Source organism: Heliangelus exortis, chromosome Z, assembly GCF_036169615.1.
Source record: "Heliangelus exortis chromosome Z, bHelExo1.hap1, whole genome shotgun sequence".
In the NCBI taxonomy this organism is placed as follows: domain Eukaryota; kingdom Metazoa; phylum Chordata; class Aves; order Apodiformes; family Trochilidae; genus Heliangelus; species Heliangelus exortis.
Window position 1 is genome coordinate 44,777,176 of NC_092454.1, and position 26,648 is coordinate 44,803,823.

General features: G+C 36.0%; 1 protein-coding gene across 19 annotated transcripts in view; it reads left to right on the top strand.

Annotated features, from left to right (window-relative positions):
• The window catches only part of PTPRD (protein tyrosine phosphatase receptor type D), a 339,335-nt gene that overhangs the window by 246,724 nt on the left and 65,963 nt on the right, over window positions 1–26,648 (top strand). For 12 of the 19 annotated variants that reach the window (XM_071732135.1, XM_071732136.1, XM_071732143.1 and 9 more), the window contains 5 exons: window positions 1,308–1,517; window positions 4,561–4,721; window positions 9,195–9,209; window positions 11,745–11,857; window positions 21,451–21,548. In XM_071732135.1, the coding sequence (XP_071588236.1) occupies window positions 1,308–1,517; window positions 4,561–4,721; window positions 9,195–9,209; window positions 11,745–11,857; window positions 21,451–21,548 (597 nt within the window). The remainder of the gene's footprint in view (window positions 1–1,307; window positions 1,518–4,560; window positions 4,722–9,194; window positions 9,210–11,744; window positions 11,858–21,450; window positions 21,549–26,648) is intronic. The other 7 variants (XM_071732139.1, XM_071732140.1, XM_071732147.1 and 4 more) reach the window with 1 other exon arrangement.

Sequence of the window (26,648 nt, forward strand, 5' to 3'; positions counted from 1 at the left end):
AGCCTTCTGTACTTCATTGTCTGTTTCTGCAGTACACTGAAAAGCACTCTGTTCCCTGAGGTGTTCAGGAATTTAATATTACCAGACTGTTTGGGTAGTCCTTGTGTTAGAGAGAAGAAGAAAAAGCTATTCATAGCTACTTAGCATTGAGTTCTTTGTATTTCAGAGTTACCAGAAAAAATTAAATAATTAAAAATAGCATATATGAATATATTTTCCTTTCTTTTTTAATTTTATATTTTTCATTACTGGTTTTTAAATAGTTACTTCATGTGACTTAATAAATTTTGTTGTATCCAACAGGACATAAGAAAGTACCTTGAATATTCGTATGCAGGGAGAAGAAGTAATTGTCCTGCTGTATTTGGCACTGATTAGACTGCACCTCAAATTCTGTGTTCAGTTTTAGGCCATCCACTGCAAGAAAGACACCTAGGTGCTGGAGAGAGTCCAGAGAAGGGCAGTGAAGCTGATGAAGGGTCTAGAGAACAAATCCTATGAGAAATGGCTGACAGAACTGGGTTGTTTAGGCTAGAGAAAAGGAGGCTGAGGGAGAAGACCTTATCACTCTCTACAGCTACCTGATAGGAGGGTGTAGTGAGATGGGTGTTGGTGTGCTGTCGGCAGCAACCAGTGGTAGAGATTTTGATTGCAATATCAGGAAATATTTATCCACTGAAAGTGTTCTCAAGCTTTAGAACAGGCTGTCCAGGGAAGTGGTGAAGTCAGCATCTCTGAAAGTATTTAAAAGACATATAGATATGGTCCATAGGATTTAGTGCATAAGGCTTAGTGGTGGGATTGGCAAATTGGCAGTGTTGGGTTTTTGGTTGGATTCAATGATTGTAAAGGTCTTTCCCAACTTAAATGATTGTATGATTCCTTTCTATGACTAACTTTATATATATATATATACACATCTACATATACACACCTGTATATATACACACATACATAAATATGAGCTGTGTAAAAGAATGTTGTCAGAGAAGATATTGCTAGGTTGGGTTTTTTTTTTCCTTCCCAGAGGCAACGATATCAGACAGTGAATACCCAACTAACTGTTTTACTTTTGCAGTCCAGGCAGTGCATTTGCTATGTAGTTTCTTACCTTTAACAAGGATGACAAGAAATCAGAAGATTTTGGAAGAACTGGTTTAGTGATACTGGTACACCCCATGCAACATAGATAAACTCCTGTTTATACACTGAATTTTCTCATTACTTTGTCAATAAAGTACATTAAAATTGTTTATATTTATCTTTCTGTTATTGTTTTTTCTCTTCCTTCTCTTTTCATACTAAAGCTGCTTAAGGAGATAGCTAGGAAACGCAGAAGCGTTCGTCTTGGGAGGGAAGTTGAATTAAAGCCATATATTGCAGCTCACTTTGAAGTTCTTCCTACGGAGTTCACATTGGGGGATAAGAAGCATTATGGTGGCTTTGAGAACAAGCAACTACAGAGCGGTCAAGAATACGTCTTCTTTGTGTTGGCCGTAATGGAGCACTCAGAATCTGTAAGTTAGTTAGTATTTTTCAATCCCAAAATTACCTTTTCATAATCCTGAAAACATTTTTTCAATGCTTACACCCCAAAAGCTAATATTTTTATAATATATGCACATGATTCTTGGAAAGATCTGTGAAGTCAGAGACATGCACAGCTAACTTTTTTAGTTACAGTCGTTCCCTAACAACTTTATCAGGGAATTGTTAGAAGGGTAGAAAACAGTATAGTAATAATGAAAATACCTGAGGTGAGGTAATAGGCTGTCATTGCTTTTTATATAATTCATCTTGTAGTTACATCCCTTTATTCTTGGGTTAATCTATTGCATGTAATATAGTGTAAAAAAGACAGGATTGTTGGAAGAAGCTGAAATACACATTAGCATTTTAGCATACAGTGTGTAATGTGTTGTCTTTCTAAACCTTGTTGTACCTAAACCTGACAAGTATATTTGCTGGCTCAGCCATTTGTAACTGCTACTACCAATAAACTGAATTATAGTCAAATGCTTATAGTGTGTAATCTTACATTATATTTATATGTAAATATATATATCTTATATATATATTCTTGATGTCAACAGAATTTGCCTCCCTAAACACAGTGAAGAATTAGTATCAATTGGAAGACTTTTGGATTCATAGCTTCATTTGAAAATAAAATAAGTGCCTTCTGTGAGCCTTCTTCTAACATAAATCAAACATTCCCCTTTTACATCATAGACAGAATTTTGAAGGCACTGCATCAGAAAAGTTCAAACTGGAGGAAGTACACAGCTTTTGGCTATAAAGTTAGGTGGCCAAAAACTGTGTGTCAGAAATTGCCTGTACTAATATGCATCTTTTCAATACAAAATGCCATTTCTTATTTTTCCATAATTATTAAGGCATTGGTCATTTCATGAAACCCTAAGGTTATTACTTTGGTAGAGAAAAATCAGGATGAAAAAGCAGTAGTAAATGGGGCTGCCAGTTTACAGCTGAAAAGGCTGGTACACGGCAATGTATATACATGGGCATAGTGATTATTTCAGAAGGCATTACTCAACCTACAGGATGAATAATACCACGTTTATCATGCCATCTGAAACATCCATGTGAATAAGCAGCATGAGGCACTCACAGAGAGTAAAGAATCTATAAGGATAAGTGAGCCTCAGTGACTGGTGGTCCTGTGTACCTACTCTCAATGTAGTTGCTTTTCTTTCAGGATTATGGATTTTACAGTTGTATGAGCTGTAATTTATGAGGGGTGTTTTCCCTGATATTGAATATACTTTTCACATAAGGTCTCTCCTCAGAGAAACACAAAATTTCTCTATTGATTGGGAGAATGGACAGGTTTTTTTACGAGAGGACACGGGAAGGTCTGAATTTGTTTAACTTAGTAAAATGGAAGCTAAGAGAGCTTATGATTACAGTCTATAAATATGTTAAGTATGCTATCAAGAGGAAGGGTAGAAAAATTAGATAAATTTGACAAAACAATAAATCAGGTTATATTGGTTATTAGTATATGCAGGATGAAATTAAATTCAAAATCCTATTTATCGAAGAACAGGCAGAAAGTGCACATACTGTTCCCACAGTATCCCTGTGTATACCTTTCCAAGCATTTTTTCTGCCTGCTCCAAAGGAAGAGGCTTAATATAAATAAGTTCGTACTGTAGCAGTGGGCTTTTTTCTATCTTTTGAGAATACTGAAGATGACAAAAAAAACCTAGGTCAGCTCAGGTCTTTCAAGAATGGGACATGGAGACTCACAAATTTCTAAACAGCAATTACAGACTTCTAAAATATTTTGTTCCAGGTTTAGTAGAAGAGCAGAACATAACTGGCATGAGAACTAGCTCACTACCAGCTAGTGTAAATGCATCAGCTTTGTTAGTCCCAGTACCTCTAACCTTAAACACACTGGCATAGCCCAGAGTACAGAACAAGGCCAAATGAAGTATAAAGAAAAAAAGTCCCCTTTGATAACACTCATCCTGGTTTAGGGCATCTTTCACAAGATAGTGCAAACATGGTAAATGAAAACTAAGTCTTCTCCTGGTTATCTTATTCTGTCTTAGCTGGAACTTCTGACCTTGATCAAGTTTGTATGTCCTTTGCAATAGTTGTAGTTCAAATCCTATTCTAGTGCTGGTGGAGATACTTCAGCAAAGACAAAATAAGTACAAACAATTCTCCGCTTCTGACTTTACTGTAGCTCAGAGTTCTTTAAATGGTCCAGTTTTCGCAGGCTGGCTCCTCACCTGCTGCTGTCTCATTTTTGCTCTTCACTCAGCCAAATATCAGTCACATCAGGACAGATCAAAATAAAATAAAAAAAATCAGTTTCTTATCACACATCTTATCTAGGCCAGTTGGCTTTACACCATTCAGTAAGGCCTGAGTTCATCCTCAATTCTGGTTCTATCGTTAGGAAAAATACTATTTATTATTAAAGTATTTAGCTTCCTTCCACATTCTACAGTGGCTTGCCTTGCTTTTCAGTCTTAAATTCAAGTTTTCTATATCTTTCAGAAAAAGACTGTTTGTCAAACAAATTTTGACTGATAAAAATGCATCCTATTATTGCCATAGGACACTTTTCTAGGATCCTCTTATATTCACTACCCATTATTTTTACGTATGTTACTGTCATTCTTCCAGACATATGCTTTCATGTCTTTCAGGAAGACAGTGTTAAGCCAATATGAAACTAAAACAAAACGCAAAAATATGTAACTAATGAATTATAGACCTTAGTTTCCTAATATTTCATTTTCTAGTTCTTTGCTTAAATGACGAAGTATTCTGTGAAGGACTGCATTTATGTCATTTGTCTACAGATCACTGATAATATATAGAGCACAAAATAAAGATAGTAGTAATAACACATCATTCAGTTTGCAAGTTTATACACTCCCTGATTTGAGGAAGAATAGTGTTTTTACATTACTGTGTCCATTGCATCATTATCTTTTATGGATTTATTTTAGATCTAGGATTGTTAATGTTTTAAATGCATTCCTTTATCATTAAGTAAGATTTATTTTACTTGTATAGACCATGTATGCAACCAGCCCATATTCTGATCCTGTTGTGTCGATGGATCTTGATCCCCAACCGATTACAGATGAGGAAGAAGGCTTGATTTGGGTTGTTGGACCAGTTCTTGCAGTGGTGTTTATCATCTGTATTGTTATTGCTATACTTCTTTATAAAAGGTAAGTTTACCTTTAGTTTTCATATCAAGTGTGTAACTTCCTGATACATTGGCCAGTTTATAATTCTGTACCACTCTATTTTTTGAACTACAGTAGTAACATTCATTGCTTTGGGATATTTCCTTGTTTAGTAATGGTTTTCAGAACAATGCAGAAATTTTAGCAGACTGAAAAGTTTCCAGTATTAACAGGCATGTGGGTATATTTTTTTCCGCTGATGGTACTCTATTAACATTTATGCACTTCAATTTTTTTTCCACTTTGCATGTGTTTGTGAAGAAAATACATGCTTGCATATAAATATGTATGGAATTCACACATTTAACTTTAAAACTTATTTTTAGATATGTAATAGTAATACATTAGCTTCATGTACATTCAGCTTGATGTTAAATATGATTTTCATCTCCACTCAAGTAATATGAGTTTTTGCTTTTGACAGTTGGCCTCAATTTAGCATTGTAATACATGAATTTGTAGCTCTGAACTGAGAAATTAAAGAAACATCAGTAGATTTTTCCTAATAATCTTTCAGTAAGATCAAAAATTCACTTTTATTCTTTTTCTCTCAGTGACACAGATGTAGGCTTGCTGCTACAAAGACTAAGACTTTGCCTTACAACATACTAGATGGAAACTTTGTATTATGCCTTAATTTATACATAGTAGCCTTTTACAGTGTAAATGAGTTCACAGGGGTCAAGATACTAAATCATAACCAAAGAGTAAAAACCATAAAGTTTATTTCAAGTTTTACATTTTGTTCATAATACTTTTTGAGATATATTAATAAAGTGTAATTGAGGAATACTGTAAAGATGCTGTGACCTTTTGGGGTGAGGCACGCTAGGAATAATTTCATTAAATGTAGTATATCTTCTAAAACTAATGTTTTGATGCTAGCACATACACATATTTAAATTCTGCTAATTTTGCTACCCTGTGTGCTCTTCTTACCTTAAGTGTCTCCAGTCAAGTATGTCTGAAGTTGCATGTAGAGAGATGGCTTCTAGTTTTGGAAAGAGAATTTTCTATTCAGCAGCAAAAAACTAGTTCAGAATTAACTTTAGCTTTGGATATTCATGTATAGAATGCTTTCTCTGATCATAGAGCAGCATAATACATGGTCTGTTTATTGCAGATACCATGTCTCCTGAAGTTTTCTATTAATGATATTTTCTCAGCCATTCTAATTGATTAGCAAGTAGTGAACCTCTTTGTGTCTGTCACTTTTATAACTGGTGATTAGAAATGTGCTAAAAGTGAAATACCCCTTCTGATTATTTTAGAGTAGTAAAAGTAAAACTTCTCTGATACTACAAAACAAATCCTGACAATGGCATATAAAGCAGATGTGTAACTGCTTCTGGAAATATTGGTGACATTTATGGAACCATAATAGCCATCTTCAATTATATTACATAAAAAAAATTATAGGCATATTCCACAAATGAGCAGGTAAAAATTGTTCATCAGTAGTGTGAGAGATTGCTATTCACTGAAAACGGGGGACACATTTTCCATCTGTTATTTACTACTGGTGCTAGAACTGTTCAAGCAAATGTTCGTATGTATCTGTTTATTTTTCTATTTTCAGCTACAAGCTGTGAATTGTTTATCTACTTTGGAATTGTTTAACTAATTTGGAAAACTGCCTCTGAGAAATTGTGACTGTAGTTTTACTAGTCTGTAGTTCCCTGTAACTTCTAATTTCTGAAAAAAAGCAGTCTCTACTTTTTGTTGGGTTTTTTTTTCTAGAACACACAAACTGGATGTAGTCTAGAGTTTCACAGCTTCATTGTCTGTAGCACAGCAACAACTAGACAAGACAGTATGGGTCAAGAGCCTTTCTGCATACCATTCTCCAGCTGTAACTAGAAACATTGACTGTTACCAGTCCTGGAAGCAAACAATTACTGAAGACCATGCTTTCAATTTTAGAAAGTGCAGTGACTTTAGAAGAGTAAGAGTGAAAAGTAAAATTACTAAAACCAAAATTAGTTCTGTCCTGGCTCAAACCGGGGCACATGTCCACACAAGTTTCATTGTATCCAGGAATGGAAACCCCTCCACCTCTCTGAAAAACCTCTTCCAGTGTTCAGTTGAATTTTCTGTCTTTCTGGAATTGGTGACAACAAACTGAACTGATTTGGTCATTCTTGTGTTCTCTGTCATTGCAGCAGTGATACCACCCTGCAGTAATCCTGAAGGGAGGCAATTATTTTAGAGCAGGTTTTTAATCTATTGGACTTCAATTTAGACAATCAAATTTAGGGGTTGAGTATAATGAGGAAACATCATTTTCTTTCTACTCATATTCTTGCCCTCAAGAATATAAATTTTTTCCTAGTTCAAACTTGGAGTGAAATATACAACGTAGTAAGATCTACAACCAAAATCTCAAACAGAGGCAAACATTTACCAGCTATAGAGATGGTGCAGCCTAGTCTCCCGTAAAGGTAAACCTAACTATTATGAGGGTAGTTTGAGTCATGAGTTATATCTCAAGGTGTTTCTTGATAAAGCAATACACAGCTGCAACCTACGGGTTAAGCAGACCTACAGTAAATCCTTTAGACTTGCTTTTCAATATGTGATACATGTTCAATTATGCGAGATTTAGATGTTTAGCAACCCAGTTAGTGAAAGCCAAAGAAAGCTCTAAAAATTTTTCAGTGTATCTCAGAAACTCACAAACTAGAAAGACTGAAAAGTGCACATCTACATGAAGCATCCTTTCCTTATTTTTTTTTTTTTCCAACATGTAAATTTATGTGGCAGTTCTCTCTGGGTTTTAGGAAATCACAATTTCTCTAATTTCAGACTTTTAATTATATTTTAAGAGCAAAATGTTCCAGACCTTTCTTGAATCAGGTTTGTTTGTAGAGTCGGTTTCCATTTGCACAGGGAAGAAATTAAATTCATCTTGATATACTTTGTCTTCTTTGCTCTTAAAAGATGCAGTTTTGTTTGTTTGTTCAAAACACAGAAGCGTAAGCTTGAATCTTTAGAACAATCAGGTTTGAATCTTTAGAACAATCAGATTTGTCACTGAATCATAGATTCATTAAAAATAGTTTGGGTGACCTTTAAAGGTCATCCACTCCAACCCTTCTGTAGAGAGCAGAAACATCCAACTATATCAGGTTGCTCAGAGAGCCATACTACCTGACCTTGAATATTTCCAAGGATGGGTCATCTACCACTGGTCCAGTGTTTCACTATCATCATAAAAAATTCCTTCACTTTAGGCCCTACCAAAAAGTCTATTCCCATCTTTTTTTTTTTTAAGCCCACTTTACCTGATGAAAGGTCTTCATGGAGCCTTCTCTTCTCCAGGCTGAACAACCCCAGTTCTCTTAGCCTTTCCTTACAGTAGAGGTGTTCCGGCCTTCTGATCATTTCTGTTTCCCTCCTCTGGACCTGCTTCAACATGTCCATGTCTTTTATGTACTGAGGACCCTAGAGCTGGACACAGGACTGCATTTGGGGTCTCACCAGAATGTAGTAGAGGGGCACAGTCACCTCCATTGGCCTGCTGGTGACTTGCTGAATCTTTAAGTAAAAAAAGAAAATATGTTAAAAAAAACCCAGAGAAATTAAAAAGGAGGAGGTCTTAAGTGCTGATAAAGTTCTACAGAGACTTTTACATAACATGTGAGTAATCTGGTTATTGCAGACTCCAAACTGTTAAAATTTGAACTTTTATTTATTATGAGACAGACTAAAAGCTAGACACTGTGAATAGTTGGTGGAAGATAATAGAGTGTATTCCCCGTTTAGCTGATCTTTATAGATCACTACAAATCTATATACCTCAATGTAAACTTCAAGTATGTGACATTCTGTCTGAATCTAAAAAAGGTGTGTAATACTGCATTGGAGAAAGACGTTTGTTTGCATTACTTACTAGGTTGCTATTAAAAATTTCTTGACATTTAATTACCTGTTTTTGTAAAATAGTTTTGATTTTTGTTTTGTTTGGTTTTAATTTAGTACAAGTCTTATGTATCTTGTGTATTTAACCTCATTCTTCATTTGTCTTTCTCTCCATCTTCTCCTTTTCTCTCTTTCTCTTGTCCTCTACTCTCCGTTCTCCTCCTGCTTTTCCTCCCTTCTTTCACATCTCTTCTCTCTAGAATGCAAGAGGGAAGATGACTTTGACAGCTCAAAATAAACACTATTATCTCACTTGTTAAAATTTTAGGTGGCACTACTTTGCAGATAATGTCTAAAAGAGATGGTTTCTTTTCAGCAAAAGAAGATTCTCTTTGGATTTAGCCTTGTGTTCATTTATTCTTTAATTCCCAAGCATTAAATACTTAATAAATTGTAATTTTTTAATTTAGCTTAGTTCTGTATCTTAACTGAAAGTCACAATTTCCTACATTTCCTGTTGTCATGCTTATCCTGTTTGCTGATGGTCAACTAACATTACAACTTTTCTCCCCTCTTTGCTGCATTAAAATGGAGCAGTAAACCTGACAGGTGAGAAGTAAAACAGTAATTATTTTCTGTTTAATCCAGAAAAGAACAAAAAAAGAGGAAAAAAAAAGTTATCATGATAATGTTGTAAGACGAAGCATCTGTCAATATAGGCAAATGCAGACAGTAATCTATCAATAAGAAAACAACTGAAAGTGCTGACAGCACTTTTATATAATGTAACATATGCAGCCTTGTTTTGCTGCTTTTATTTCTGTATCCATGAAGTACATCTTCAAGAGGCTGCACTGCTATACAGTGTACCTAAGATCTTGTGTTTTAATGAAATTAAAACAGTGGTTCTTTGTTATAACCAAAGCTATTGAAGGAATTTATAGTTGTGGTTGAAGTTTTAGCCACTCTATATCTCCATAATGTTCCATACACATAGACGCTGCTGACTTGCAGTTCTACAAGTGAAGATACTATGGTGATCTCATTCATCCTTTGTGGAATTTTTTCCTACCTGTCCCAAAATCATTGCATAATCTGATAGAATTTTTGTGTCTTTTATGCTCTGGAATGATACAGAAAATTCAGAATCATTCTGAGATTGATAGTAAATAATAAACTATACCATTGCCTTCTAAGAATTGTATGGAAGATACTTAAATGCTTTTCATAGATTAATATCAATTTGTGCTGCCCAGTAATGACTTAAACTGTCTCCAGGTGTTCATTATTTCAAGAACATCAAAAAACAGATCAGAGAATTTTGAAGAGAGGAGCCCAGTGGAATGATAGCAGATGTAGCTTTTTCAGTAGATGTAGCATTGTGAACAGAATAGAAAAAGAAGAAATAAATAAATAAAAAGCAAAAAATAATAGTATGTTAGAGCAAATACTGGGAACCTGTAAAGAAAGATTTTGGTTCATAAACTTTAAAATCATCTTGATTCTGTTTTTGCTAAGTATGACTTTGCTGTTGTTTGCATCCTCATTTTATATTACAGGAAAAGTATCAACCAGTTTGCATTTTCCCACCAGACTGGAAAAGAAGGATTCCACTTCAAATTAAAGATAATACATTTCCATGTTCCTTAAGAAAAATGCAGAGTGGTAGATACTCTTCATGTAACATATCTCTCCATGTCTTGCATTAGAAAGTCATACCCTTAAATGATGGGAGTCCATTTAACTAGAACAGTCAGAATCTGAACACGTGTGCTTCTCTCTAGAGAATGGGATGCAAACATAGGTTTTTTTCTGGTTTTTTTCTTTCTCCCTTTCTTCTCCCTTTCTTGTCTCCCTTTCTTGTCTCCCTTCCTTCCTTCCTTCCTTCCTTCCTTCCTTCCTTCCTTCCTTCCTTCCTTCCTTCCTTCCTTCCTTCCTTCCTTCCTTCCTTCCTTCCTTCCTTCCTTCCTTCCTTCCTTCCTTCCTTCCTTCCTTCCTTCCTTCCTTCCTTCCTTCCTTCCTTCCTTCCTTCCTTCCTTCCTTCCTTCCTTCCTTCCTTCCTTCCTTCCTTCCTTCCTCCCTCCCTCCTTCCCTCCCTCCCTCCCTCCCTCCCTCCCTCCCTCCCTCCCTCCCTCCCTCCCTTCCTCCCTCCCTCCCTCCCTTCCTCCCTCCTTCCCTCCCTCCCTCCCTCCCTCCCTCCCTCCCTCCCTCCCTCCCTCCCTCCCTCCCTCCCTCCCTCCCTCCCTCCCTCCCTCCCTCCCTCCCTCCCTCCCTCCCTCCCTCCCTCCCTCCCTCCCTCCCTCTCTTCCTCTCTTCCTCCATTCTTCCCCTCATTCCTTCATTCCCTTCCCTTCTGTCTTTCCTTCCTCCCTTCATTCCCTTCCCTTCTGTCTTTCCTATCTTTCTCTGTTTTTGTCTTTCCATCTCTCTGTCTTTCTGAAATTGTTTTCTGTACAGTGTCAGAAATAATATAATTTCAATGAAAGTCATACTTTCATAAACATTCCTAAAGAACCCAAGGCTTTTGTGAATGTGATCAGTTGTGTACTGCTGCTCTTACAGAAATGAGAGGCAACAGAACAGGTTCTTAATTCCTAGAAAGTGAAAGTAATTGATGTAATCTGGGATAGCAGCCATGTGTGTTGATGTCTGTCTGTCATATTGAATGTATTTGAAAAATGCAGGTTATTTTTTATACCTAATACAGAACTGTACATAGAAATTAAGAACTCTTCAATGATAATAACTTGGGGTGTTTATTTTTAATTGCATGCTCTAGATATGCTACTTTTTAATAAAGCTAGCTAACTTTTGAAACAGACATTGTGTGAATTTTTGTAAGTTTCATATTACATCTTAAAATAGTTGACAATTCAAGGGCCCAGAATGATGAGAGGATCAGTTTGGGGCAGAATGGAGTTTTTTTCCCTCCAATATTACTGTATTTAGATTCACTTTGCCATTGCAAATTGTTCCTGCCCTGCTTATCATGCATAATGATTTTACCTTTGCACTGGATAAAATACTCTTTCAGAAAAAAAAGCATCTCAGCTTTAGAATATAAAGATTGAACACTTAGGCATCTTTATTTTTCAAGCTAAGACCTCTGTCTTATGTTAGTGTGTATTCATCTTCTCCTTGCAGGAAGAGGGCTGAATCTGACTCTAGAAAGAGCAGCATACCCAACAGCAAGGAGGTCCCTTCTCACCATCCCACAGACCCAGTGGAGCTGCGACGCCTTAATTTTCAGACTCCAGGTAAGAGACAGTAATACACTGAGAGCTCTGTGATCACAAACTGATTAGTGGTGCCGTTGCAACAGAGAAAGGTGAATTGTTTAGAAAAATATATCTTGATGACTTACGAGTTTTTGCACCATGTGTTTCTTTGTTAGCTTTCAAAATAATTCTGTAATTTCTCTTCTTAAAGAAGAATCCTGCATGAAACAAAATAAATATTCTGTAAAGAAGACTCCAAAGTCACATATATGGGTGTGTTTTATATGCTAAAAATCCAAACTGAATACAACGCTATAAAATATTATTGGGAAATCAACATCCCTCTATTTATTAATGGTATCTTACAGTTACTTCTTTGTAAATAAGCTTTCCTCTTATCTGCTGCATTATCAGGTAATCCTTTAACATCATTGCAAGTTTCACTACATTGCAAATGCACAATACAGGAAAGAAATACCAACTAGTGAAATTATCTTGTCTTTTCAAATCAAGCTGTATGTTAGGGTCAAGGAGAATATGAACATGTCAGCAGTTCTGAAGGTAGAAGTAACACGCTACTCAATATTTTATTGACTTATTTTATTTATTAAGGATTGTTTTGTTAAATCTGTTTGGTTTGATAACCACAAAACACAAGGAGGCAAATACTTAAAATAATATTAATTTTTTACCATCTTTTAATGAGTCCATTTAAAAAAATACTTTATTTTGATCATTATGTATACCAGTAGACTTGTTTTCTATTATAATAGGGTTACACACAGTAGCCATCTGATACTAATTATGTACCAAATACTCCTGAGCCTTCTGTTTGTAAAATATATTAAATTAAGTACAAAATATAAATAATTCAAATTCATAAAGTCAGGAAATTAAGTACTTGAGATGTTGAGAAACTAGGTTCAGAAACTGACATCCTAAGTATTACAGAAGGATTAATTAAACTTTCAAATCTAATTTCCAATCTTTCAAACAGTGGCTGTATGAAGGAAGTGCTACCCCATCAGCAGCATATCAGCTACTGTACCTCTTATAACCCCTTGGCATGGGTCAGGCCATTATGTTACTCAGCATGCAACCAAGCATCAAGGAGGACATTCATACCCGTTTTGTCTTGCTGTGGAACAGTTGCTAATTAACATGTTCATAATATGTGATCTTAGTCCCAGTAGACCCAAGGTACAGTTCTTGTACTAGTTAAGGCAGAACCTCAGGTAAATCACATTTAAATCACATTTACTTCAGTTAGGGCTATTAGATGTTTAGATTCTCCCAGAATGCTCATCCAACTCCACACAGTAACACACCATCAAATAACATGCAAGACAAACAGGATACCAGTTTTGTGTTCTTTGTCTTCCACATGTTTTTATTCTACCAGCCAGCAGAAATAGGCAGAAGGTTACTGCTGGGGCAAAGTAGGCAGCTGAGAGAAGCCATTAAGGCTGATGTAGTTATGTGTTGAGTTTCTTGTACTGAGAAATCTGCAGTCACTCTTCTAAAACAGCCTTTTCTACTCCGTAAGATATTACCATTTCTGGACATCACCTAAAACGAAAATAAATGACAAAGACAAAAAAGTTATCACAGAATCACAGAATGTTTTAGATTGGAAGAGACCTCCAAGACCCTCCAGTCCAACCTTTGATGAACACCATTAGCTAACTGCTAAACCTTGTCCCTAAGGGCCAGGTCCAAATGCCTTTTAAATGCCTCCAGGGATGGTGACTCCACCGTTGTCCTGGGCAGGCCAATCCAAGGCCTGACAACTCTCTCAGTGAAAAAATATTTCCTAACATCCAGCCTAAACCTCCCCTGGTGCAGCTTCCATCCATTCCTTCTGTCACTAAGGAGAAGAGGCTGTTTCCCTCTTCGCTCCATCCTCCCTTGAGGCAGCGAAAGAGAGCAATAAGGTCTCCTCTCAGCCTCCTCTTCTCCAGACTGAACAACCCCAGCTCCCTCAGCCACTCCTCACAGGACTTGTGCTCCAGGCCCTTCATGAGCTTTGTTGCCCTTCTCTGGACACGCTCCAGCACTTCTGTGTCCCTCTTATAGTGAGGTGCCCAGAACTGAACACAGGACTCAAGATGCAGCCTCACCTCTGAGTACAAAGGGATGATCACCTCCCTATTCCTCCTGGCCACTGAGTTCCTAATACAAGCCAGGATGCCATTGGCCTTCTTGGCCACCTGTGCACACTGGTGACTCATATTAAGTAGACTGTCAACCAATACCCCCAGGTATGTAGCTTACCATGGGGTTGTTGTGACCCATATGCAAGACCTAGTTGGCTCAGTCACCAGCTGTGATAGGAAGTTATCTTCTACACACTCCAAGAATCTCTGGGTCTGCTCCCTGTCTGCAGTATTATGTTTCCAGCAGACAACTGGTAAGTGGAAGTCTCCCACAAGAGCAAGGGAAAGCAAATCTGAAACCTTCCCTAGCTGCTTATAGAACATCAGCCTCCTCACCTTGGCTGGGTGGGCTGTAACAGTCCCCTACCATGATATCTGCTTTGCTGGCATTCCCCCTGATTCTTACCCATAAGCATTCAACCCTACCATCACCATCATTAATGTGCTCAAGACCTTCCCTAACATAGAGGCCACACCCCTTTCTCTCCTTCCATGCTTATCCCTTCTGAAAAACCTATAGCCATTTAACCCAGCACTCCAATCATAGAGTGCATCCCACCATGTTTCTGTAAGGGCAATTATATCACAGTTTTCTTGCTGGACAATAGCTTCAAGCTCTTCCTGCTTATTGCCCATGCAACGTGCATTAGCATAAATGAATTTTATTTGCTGTACCTTTCTGTATAGGAAGGGTCTGGTCCCTACTGCTCATCATTGACTGGACTGCAATTGCCCCCTTCCCCCTTCAGATCCAGTTAAAAGCCCTATCAGTGAGCTCTGCCAGCTCTTGCCCCAGAATCTTTTTTCCTCTCTGGGAAAAATGCATCCTATTATTTGTTCATAGCTCTGGTGTCTTGTATACCAAGTTATGATCATAGAACCCAAAGCTCTGTTGATAACACCAATCCCAGAGCCATGAATTGACCTTTTGGCTCTTCCTATATGTTCCTTCATTCATTGCTGATGTCAGAGGGGTGAAGGAGATTTAATAATCATGTATGCCTAGTCAGTTCCACTGCATGAAACTGCATAGTTTCATTTTTTTTTCTTTATGAAGGCACCCACAGTTTGCATAGAGCTTTACAGGCACACAAAGTGGTACATGTAGGAGGAAAACAGTAAGTTCCATAGGGTAAAGAAGTGTTAGAGATGAAAAGTTTTAATTGCATTGGCGTGTCCAGAGTGCCATTTTTCACTGAGAGGGGTGAAATAAAGTAAAAACCCTATAAAATTTGGCATTGTCATAAACTTTAATACTTTAAAAGATTTCTAAACACACTCTTCACAAAAATGCAAGCAAACTTATATTTTGTGTAAGGAAATCTGATTAGCTAAAACTATCAAAATAATTTTAAAGCAAAACCCTTCTGTTAAATTTTGATATCCAACCACAAGGACAAAATATTTCTGATAGGCATTAATGTTTTGAAAGAAATTATGGGAAAGCAAGATTTTATCTTTGGTGACATTTAGGCACAATTCTGTTGTGCTTTTCATAAAACTGTCAATTCAACATTATGTCATCAAAATCCAAAGTCTACACTACCAGCACAGCAGATATTTTGCTTGCCTTCCAGTTGTGCTGTCCAGTCAAGAGAGAACTTCGTTCTTCACTAATCTGATACATACATAAAGGATTTTCTACTTTACCTTTTCCAGAAAGGATTGAATTAATTTGTCGTTGCTTCTCACAGAATGGAGTAAAATTGAGACTTTGTCTTGAAGTTTGGAATAGCCTCCAGGTTTTTGTCTGAGAACAAGATCACATGTCTGTATGTGTTATCCAGAAATGCATATTTTTTAGATAAGCCCATATATCATATGGGTCATAGCTGTGCTAAATTTTCTTTGAGTATAAAAATATATAATCTCCCAGTAGTATACAGGATTTCATTTATAAATCTATTATTCTCACAGAACTAGAGTAGCTAAAGAGAAGTCAGCTGCATTTTTTCCCATTCTACAAGTTTCTTGTGAAATAGATGTTCAGAGTCATTAACCTTGTGTGCAAACTTTAGAAGACTCTATGCCATAAAGTAAAGGTAGGTCAGGGGTAAGAATTAAGTCATTACAAAAGTTTTTCTCAAAAGAGGAAGCCCAGTTTTGCATAGAAGAAAATATTCAATGTTAAGGAGATTGAGTGAACAATGTGAGATCTAAAGCTCAGGCAAAGACTTCAATCTGCCGATCAGCCAAAGACTCAATTTGAGTCATGCCTCAGAAGTTACCTTTTTTCTCCTTTTTTAAGTATACACTGATAAGTAGTTTGTGTAACTGGGTTCCAATTAAACAATTAAACTCATTATGTCTTACAAACTAAATAAGATACCTTGAAATATAAAAGAAAAATATATAGAATTATTATAGTTCTTCATTAAAAACTGGTTTTTTTATTAGATCAACAAGTGCTCACAGACCACTTGTTCCCTGGATTCCTAGGAAGTTCCATAAATTTCCAAGACAGGACAGAAAAAGGGTAAAACATGTTCAGAAGAAAAAGGTGTAAATAATAGAAGTGGGATGTCTGGGTTTATTCACTTGCTTTGCAGGATAGCAGGGAATTTCCTCCTGTAGTTTATCCATGCAGTTCCTGGTAACAAGAACCATTGCAATACTGAAGGAAGTACTGTGGTTTGTCTCCATGACAAAAACATACTGGAATAGCTTTTTGATGGGAAACAATCTTACATATAGGTCTTCATGTGAACTTGAATCACCTGGAGCAATTAGGCATCTAAAAGAGGTATAGGCTTCAAAGTGCAAATGGCACTTCTCTGACATCTCGGTTGTTTTCAAACCTAGAAAGAATCATCATCTGCTTAGCTGGGGAATAGAACTGAGTGTTCTGCTTCTCACAAGAGTTTTGGTTTGGGTTGGGTTTTTTCTTCTGGATTTTAGCCAACAGTTTTGCAACATGTTATTGTATGGAACAATTTTATCTCAGGGTCTGAAAACTGGATGTCCTGTACTAACAGTGTAGATGGATTTTACACCTCCCTCGGAGCTAGGGCTTCTGCTGTGAGGCTACAGAGCCCCTAGGCTGCTTGGTGGAGCTGATTATTTGATACAGAAGAAAAACTACTTTCATTCCAGAATAATTAATCTAGTTTTGAAGTGAATAATTCTTCTGCAATAAAAGTGACTTTATTTTGCTATATTATATGCCCATTGGTAACTCTTTTAACCATCACAGAACACCCTGGACCTAATCTTGTGAATTTAACCTGGCAAACAAGATGTAGGATGACTCTCTGCCTTAACTTAAACTGCATGAAAAAAAAAAAAATAGTAGTTTTCATTTTTCAATTATACAAAACGCATCTTTCCTAAATTTTCATGGATGCCAAATCATACTCATTATGGTTGACCTTTCATTTTTTCCATTTTCCAAGTCCAGATTTTAAATATGTCTTTCTTTCCACTTTTTTGTGGTAAGTATCAGTAACATTAAACACTGTTACTGATTCCTTCCTTTTTCTATAAAGGCACATAATCTTAATCAACATAGATTGGTGTGTGGGGAAGTATTTTATTAAATAAAAATGAGGATGTAATAAATCAGTTTTTAAAATTACAGAGTGTTACTTCATTGTGAACCTGAAATACAAGTTATTTTGTAAAGTAATTTCATTGAAAATAAAATGTCACATTTTCATTTCATCTAGATTGTAGTGTATGTGCTAGCAACCATGCACCTGTTTTAATTTCCAAATTCCTTCTTGTTTATTGTGGGAATGTCAGGCTGTAGTCCAAATTTCGAAATAAGTGTGTGTTAAATGTTTTAAAAAGCCCTTACAGGAAAACCCTGACAATAAACAAAATCCTAATTTAATGCAGTAACAACAAGGCCAAAACACCCACTTGTTTCAATGAGCTAAAATAGTGTACTTAACAGGTTTAATGTGTTAATATGCAGATGAATTCTGACCTCGCTCTCTCAGTTTTTCCTTGAAATTGTGTCACATATGGTGTCTGATGTTCCTTAGTCATGTATTTGCCACAGATTAATCAAAAGATAATTCTGCACTGGTTTTACACCATACATTCTCAATGAATTCATGTGGAAGGGTTACTACTAGGCCGCATGAATTTAATCGTATTAGACAACCTTCTACCAAATCTGGAAATGAAAGCTTTTTATGGGTACAGTTGCAGCTGTGTTTTGCATGTAGTATTTTCTTGGTTGGTTTCGTCTTTGGTGGTTTTTTGTCTTTTTGAGGTTTTATCTCTTTGTTTTTATCTCTTTGTTTTCTCACTTAGAAGAAGTTTGAAAGCATGTTTTCAGCATGGTGTTTCTTTTGACATTCTAGCATGTCACAGGATCTGTTGTAATTTAGCTGTATTTGTCTTTAAGTTTTTTTTTGTTTACATAGCGTATGTTGAGTGATGTGGAGGTGTGTCAGCAAATAAGTGTATTTTCTTATTTGTAGCCACAAAAATAAGTATTTAGATATATTTTGGGTGTGGTTTTGGAGTCAAGTTGTACACCTGCTCTTCACATGCAATTCATATTAAGGTCAGTAGGAGCCTCATGCTTTTGCATGAGATATGATGAGATCTTAAAACGTTCATTCCTAGCATATTCTGCTATGATGCTTGTTATGATTCATAGACTAATTACATAGCAGACATTCCCCAGCAGTTCTTTTGAATATTAACTTATTTTATTATTTCAGTAGAGCTCATTTCATATATTTAAAAGATGAAAATATATCAAATGCAATTATTTCAATATTTATCTGCAAAATACTGTTTTAAGAAATTAAGTGTACAAGTGTGTCTAAAATGAGTTGTGGAGTAAGGGGTTATATGAAGTCAAAATTTGTCAGATTCTGAAGCTCCAAGTAGTTCATTTTTTTTCTTTAGAAAAGAAAGTTTATGTCAAGTTTACTTGCAAGTGTTTAATCTGAAATCTCCCCGTAGAATGTCAAGTGGCATTCAGAGAACAGTATAAACAAAAAATAGTTTAAAAAAGAATGGATATGAAGCATTTTTAAAACAAAAATCTTTTGCAATAAGCTGTGAAAACATTGGTATTGAGGTACATGTTTATGGCATTGGTGATTAGTCAGGTTCATCGTGCAATGAGCAAGTTTCATTCTCTTTGGTTTTACATCCTTTATGTTTACAGTAGAGTAACCAGACCGTTAAACATCTTTTCAGTTGAGTTTCCAGACACTGTTTTGTGCATGTCTGAAGTGCCTGTATGTACAAGATTGATTGATTATGATGGTCTACTGCTGTTACTAATATGTTTCCCATTTCCAATTGGCTTTTACTTTTTACAGCTTTGAGCAGTAATTCAGTCCCCTACGCCTCCCTGATTGGCTCTGTGTCCTCCCTCTCTAGCCAAACTACCACTCAGTCCTTATATGATAATAACTCTCTCCCACGATTCGCTCGAAAAGGTCTAAACATCTTTGTCTCTATTATTTTCTCTGTTCAAGCACTGTTTTAGATGTACATCAGTTCACCTCCATCTCTGGATCAATCTAGAGTTCTCTTGTGCCTTTTCACTCATATATTTTTCCATAGGGGTGCTTGATCTGGATCAATTGGTGTAATTACTACATGACTGTCACCCACATTTATTTTGAGAATAGCCAAGTTCTGTTAAGTGAAATTTATAAGATAATGGGAGAAAAACAGAACTGATTCAAATAAATTAGTACTTGCAGACTAATTTGTTAATTGAAAATTGTAAGAAACCTCCCCATTATATCTGAATATTCTGCTTTGTTAGTTGACTGACTGCTTGCCTTAGTAACTAGTTTACATAGTGTCTCACCATCACAGATGTGCTACAAAGGTAATAAATAAATAAATATGGTTAGGGTCAGAAGAATTAGGGCCAATGCTACTGAACATTATTTTTGACTCATACCAGAGCCATACTAGAGTATGATGCCTGAAATGTCAAAGAAACAAAAAAGAAAACAAGAATGCTTAAAAAAATTTAAAAGAGAGAAGTATGCTATCATGTGACTGTGTTGTAACCACATGGTCATTTTCAGCTATGTTTAGAGGAAATGCAAGTTAGCTGTCTTAGGCATGCTCTTAAAATTCACGGTGACAAAGCAAACTGCATTGTGTGACATGGCTTCCAGCTTGAGCCCCCTTGAATCATCACTGTTTTGTTTGGGTTTTTTGTAATTTCAAGAGATCCTGGGGTTCACTAGCTTATTTTTTCTAGCCAGCTCTGATTTCTTCCCACAAGCAATTGAAAACGCACTTTCATTTTAGGTGTGATAGTATAAAGGATGAAGAGAAGAATGTTAGCATTTTGGAGAAGGGTCATCATGAAGACTGTTAGCATGGAACAAATAAGTTCACAAATTTTTGTCTGGCAAATCTTTAGCTGGCAGATTGTTCTAGTTGACCCCACATCTTTTCTTGGCTTTCTTTTACTTTGCTTTCACTATACCCTGGTTTTCCATCTCTAACTCTTGACTCCCAGCTCCTCTTCTTCTTTTTCACTCACTGTCTTCATCAGTGGACAAAGATGTTTACACCTGAAGTAGATTGTAGGTACGTTTGGGGGTTGATAAATGGGGTTTCACATTAGGCATATTTTAAGGTACTAGTGCAGTCAGTATGTGTGTCCAGCCAAGCTCTACAACCCCTGCTCTACAATCTGCTACTAGTGAAAACATTTTTGAAGTTCTGATTGTCTGATGTCCAATGTTGTCTTTAGTGACTGTTGTCTACAAGCATGTTATTCTAGTCATTCATAGTTGCATGTGAATGTCAGTCACCTCAAAAATTCATCAAATAAGTATTTCTAGTTTAGCCAGAATATGTAGTCAGTCTATGCCTTAATGCATTATTATTAATCCTCAAGCTGTCCATTTCATTTTTTATTATTCCTTTTGTAAGTTAGTTTTATGTTGGTTCGAGGTTTCTTTGTTTTTTACCATTTCCTTTGCAGGTTCAGGTGTCTCCGGTTACCTTGGTAACCTTCATTCTTCAAGTTCATTTTTCTTGATTACACATAAACCACTTTGTTTTCTGTCAAAAGAATTCTTTCCTCTTTAGGGCTTTTTCAGTGTCTGTTTCTCCACTCACCTTTCCTCATCTGATTCAATGGAGTTTCCATTTCATGCAGTGCAGGAGAAGGAGTTTGAAATGACATTAAGAGTCATTACTCAAAGCAGAGGTCAACTGTCAGGTCTAACTGTTTCATTTTTCCATGCCTAGCTAGCCTTACTCACTCATATCACAGTAACTCTTTCCTCTACAGTAGGAATGTTAGCTTTGGGAATATGCTTGGTGACTTCTTTTAATTTGGCTTCAGAGCTCATCTATCCAGAGCATGTCCTGCTTTGAGTAACCAAACTATTTGCCTGCTTCTCTCACATACGACATCTTTATTAATTACACATTTCTAGCCATTCTAACTACTGCATTTTCTAAATTTTAGAGAAATGCTGTCAATGTAGTTTACTTTAAATTCTGTTCTTATTTCCTGTTCAACAGGTATGGCCAGTCATCCCCCAATACCTATCTTGGAACTGGCAGATCATATTGAAAGATTGAAAGCAAATGACAATTTGAAGTTTTCACAGGAGTATGAGGTAATTGTCACCACTTCCTGGTTATGTGTTTTGTTCAAAATGTCATGCTTTCTTTTTCACTAGGCACAGCACTTGGTTTTCTTAGTATACACAAGTATCTGTGTTCTCTGCATTTAATCTAATCCTTAGGTTACTTAAGAAGTCTGTGTAATGTTAAGAGGATACACACAGTACAAGCTCCAAACAAGTTATGGTCCACCATGCTTGCTAAAAGAATTTGCAATTGCCTTTCCTAATAACAACAGTTTTAAGACACAGTTTTTTCCTCCTGTCAGTAATACCACGTTGATAATCTGTGAATTATAATCTAGAAGAACATGAAGGAGTTTGTCTCGAAGACAGTAATCATTTACAAGCTACCTTGTCAGTAATTCATGGAGTATACCTCCCCAGACAGGCATTGGTACTGTGGAAAGTAACAGCCTCTCATGTCAGAAATTTGTGACTAAAAGAATTTAGATAGCTATCCATTAAACACAGTAAATTATAGCTGTTTCTTCAATGGCAATATAGTCTATGTCAAAATTTTCTAGATAAAGCATGCACAGAGCCATCAGAAAAAGAATGCTTCTTTAGAGCAGCTATGGGCAGCCATGTCTATGATCGAAGGATTAGCAGCTCCCAGAGGGATCACTGACAATAATTTCTTTATAGTCTGTTGTGTCTCTAATCCTTGCTTAAGACTCCTCAAGACTTTGTTAGCCTGATACGGGGAGTAAAAACTCATGTTGATCTCATTTTTCTACAGTCTGCACATTTGTTGCATTTGGAGGTTGATATGAACGCTAACACTACAATAAAAAAAAAACAGAAAAACTGGAGTTTTTCACGTACTGCATGGTAGGGAGGTCCTGTAAATGCATGATGTAGTTAAAAAGCCTTGACAAAAAATGTTAAAAATTAATACTAACAACTATGATAGAGAAAACTGTTGCTTATTACTTAATAGAACATGCTGGTCAGAAAGACATTAAGACTGATCTAAAAAATAATCTCATTAGATGTGAAAAGGAAGATCTACTCTCAAAAATGCATGGAAATAAATTTGAAGTTCATCTAAGGATTGCTGTTTACTGTTGCAGTCACAAAAAATGGGGAGTATCTTTTTGCATTTTGGTGTGTAAATCCTGTGTTCTTAATTACAAAGATGGTAGCATATGGAGGATCAGACATGGAAAATAATGTAGCAGAATGTTGACCATAAAAAAAAAAAAAAAAAAGCTAACATTTGATATAAATTTGATAATCATTTCCTGTTATACTATGGGCACATTCCTTGGAATATCTGTATAGGAAATCACATTTATTAACTAAAAAATGACATTACAAGTCATATAATGTATAACATCCATAAAAAGAAAAAAAATATATGCCTGTACATGGTTCTTCCTATGCTGTAATATAATTTAAAAGTTTGGGTGTTTTGTATTACCTTTATTAGTTAAATCATTAAAAAAATATTCAGAACGTAATCTTAGCCATTTATAGTCAGTGTTGCAAAGATACATTAAATCACTAAATATGTAGGATCTACTGTCCAGAACATTATAACCAATCTATGCAAACATCTCAGCTTTCACATGTTTTTTTAATCAAAGCCATCTAGGGCAGAGTGGTGTGACATACAAAATTAGAATGTTCACAACATCAGGTCAACATCAAATTTCATTCACATTGATTTGCCCAAGGGCATTCAACATTTCCCTTTGAAATCCCAGCTATCAAGATAGTACTTCATTTACATCTTGTCCAAGGTTCATCCATTTTGAAACAGAATTAGTGAAAAGTATTTCTATTTGATTTCATGCTCTTGTCTAGGCAGTGGACTAAGGCTGCAGCTTGATCATCACTGTAAATCATCTCCCTGGCCTGGCTGTGCATTCTTGTTGACTCTCTTGTGCTGATCCTGGCACTAGCACATGTGCAGCTGTTCAAGGATTGTCTCAGGAAATAGATTCAGCTGAAAACTAATCGTTTTATTTGTCTTTACTGTTTTCAGTTGGTTCAGTTCCCTGAACGGGCTCACCACATGGCTGCATGAGCTCTACTGCCAGCACAAGGGAGCTGGTGAGAACATTTGTGGTCAGGAATTAGGACCTCCTCTGTCAGCAGAAATCCTTGCTAGTGTTTCTTGGAAGCAACTATACAATTCAAAGGCAGAAATGGGTACAGATGGTTCAGTTATCATCACTTCAGATGACGCTTGAACTGGTGATAGAGAAGGAAAAAAGAGATACTGTTCATCTTCAGGAGTTAGAGATGTAACATGCAGCAGGAAACCGCTGACCTTTATTGATAGTATTGAAGTCCTCCAGTTAATTCTGATTTGGGAAAACAAAACAGTTTTTATCAGTTACTGCTGATGATTTTTGTTTTTCAAAATGCTCTTGGCATCACATTATTTTATTTTACTTTTTATGGAATTTCTTACATTGCATGGATGAAATTATTAAAAAAATAACCTGATAGTATACATCAACTTGTTATTACAACTTTATGATACCATGAGATCAAAAAATACATGTGTAGCTTTCTGATGAACACTGACTTCTCATCTAGCTCATACAACTACTTTCAGGGGCTTAGCGCCATTTCAGAATGTTTTAATCATTATTATCACATCCTACTTTAGTAACCACTTCAAAATAATTACTTGTGTCACAATTCAAATACATCTTTTAATATTACATGACCCTTTTTCAGCTCTTCATAATTATGTGAATACTTGCTTCTGTTCCATCCTTGCTCCTTTTCCACAGAGTTTTGATCAGAATTTCTAATTGAAATGGCATGCAAGTTTGTTTTTCTCATTTTGGAGGAATAACGCTTCCATGCTTGCTTCACCTTTCTCTTCAGACAGACAGAAACTTCCTCATCTCTTTACTACTGCCAAAAGAGAGAAAGATCACTCACAGAAGTCATACATCTACACGCTGTCTCCTGTGCTTATTTGTTTTTAATTTTCAAAAAAAACCACCTTTGCATCCAAGGAGGTTCCTTGCACCCTTCCTAGAGAAGATGAAGGAATATTTCTTTGTATACCAGGATCATGAGAGAAGACAGGGTTGCTTTCTTCAAATAATGCCAAATTCTACCCACTATTTTCTATTTATCTGGCACAAAGCTTCCCAAACAGTGGGGTTTTTTGTGCGAATTTTTTGTTTGCTTGTTTTGTTTTGTGTTTGTGCTTATTTCTTTCTGAGTATGTGTTCCTTTTTGCTCTGTGTCAAATCTAGTTGAGAAATAAGCTGAAATTGCCATTAAAGAAATAATAAGTCAAAACTGCATCTCTTGGTACTCTGGCTCTGAAACAAACCTTCAGGGTAATGTGGCAAGTTGAGAAAACAGATATTGCAAAATAATTAAGTATCTGTATGCACAGTATAAACTACATACACTCAGGGGAAAAAAGAAAAAAAAAAAAGTAGAACTTTTTTGTTTCTGTTATTTGCTAAAAGGGGTGTATTATCTCCAGTGTAGACCATCTCCCAGCTCTGTATGTTTTCTAAGCTTCCATATCATCAACTGGAGGAATTTCTACCTCTGCATGTGATCAGAAAATATTTCATAGTGTCTTTTTCAGGGCTTCTCCAACCCCTTAAAGGGGATGATCGTCAGAACAGTGGAGACTTCCATCAGTATACATCTCTGATAACTCTACCTTGCATAAAACATTTCATGGGAAAAGAGGAGCCAAGCCTCTCATAAGTCAAGATTATGACTATTGTAATATTTAAATGAATGTATAGTTCACCTATTGAATAAAGTAGTTTTGTACTTTTAGCATAGCTAGTGATCTGTCCTCATCACAATGAAGTTTATCTCTACTTCAAAATAAATTTTTCATAATTCTGCATTAATTATTGTTAGCTTGCAATCCCCAATCCTTAGTAAAATGCTGGAATACCTTGTTAACCTGACACATTCTTTATGTCACGTAGTTCTTTTGTATTTCCTAATTTTAAGACAAGGTTCTTAACCCCAACTAACTATTGTGAAGCTTTTGCTGACTTTGACAGTTGCAATGGGATTTCTATATAATGCAAGATTCCTTATGGACTTGAAAGCTGCTAGGCAGAAAACCATATTTGTAAGAAACTGACCTTTGTGCCTTATCTTTCTCTTGACTCAGGTTTCAGAATTTAACAATAAAAAGTGGTCATGGATCTAGATTGAATCAGAACAGTAATGTTCTGCCTACTTTATGCAATTAAATAGATGTATTTTTAAAGTCATTCCCTCTTGTAACATAGAAAAGACAATTTATTCCTCCAAAGTAGATTCCTCGGTCTTGTGTAAAATAGTTTCACATCTATTAACTGAGATCTGTAGCTATAGCTTTACACCCTTAAGGAAGTAGATTCATATTTGTACCATTTTTGTGTGAGAATTTGTCACTGCCACATGAAATTACGGCACCAGACCCTACGTGTTACTTTATGATTTACTGTGTATGCTTCTGTCTGCACTAGTTAACTAATTTTATGAGAAGTTGTGTGTAATTTAATGTTTTTCCTCATAAGGCTTCTTTCTGTAAATTGCACGCAGTCTTGTGCTTTAACACTGAATGCTGGAAAAGATGAAGATGCATTTTGACTCTGTGCTGTGCTACTGGCCTATTTCAAGTTTTATTGTAGCTTTTCATTATCAGTGGGTAGGATTTGTGTTGAAAGGACAGTTTACTGACTATCGTACATTGATCTTTGTTGTGTCTTAAGCTGCAACAGAATAAGCACTGGACACTAGAGCACAATAAATTTTATTTAGTAGAAGCAGATATAAAACATACTATTGATATAAAACAGTTTAAAAGTCCATGAAGAACAGATAATTTATTGAATGATTTTGTACCAGAGAAACAGCTGTGCTTAACTGCCGTATCATTACAGATAATAGTGACTCATATTCAAAAATCAATATTTTCTCTGCAAAAATTTGTTTTCTGTACATATATTTGTTTTCTATGTTTTCTATCATTACAATAGTTACCTTTTTCTACCTTTTTCTAATATTACAGACATCATTTGTTGGTATTCTGTAACTTTACTTTCAGAGGATGTGCTCTATTTATGGAGCAACAATTAGTGCAGTCAGTGAACA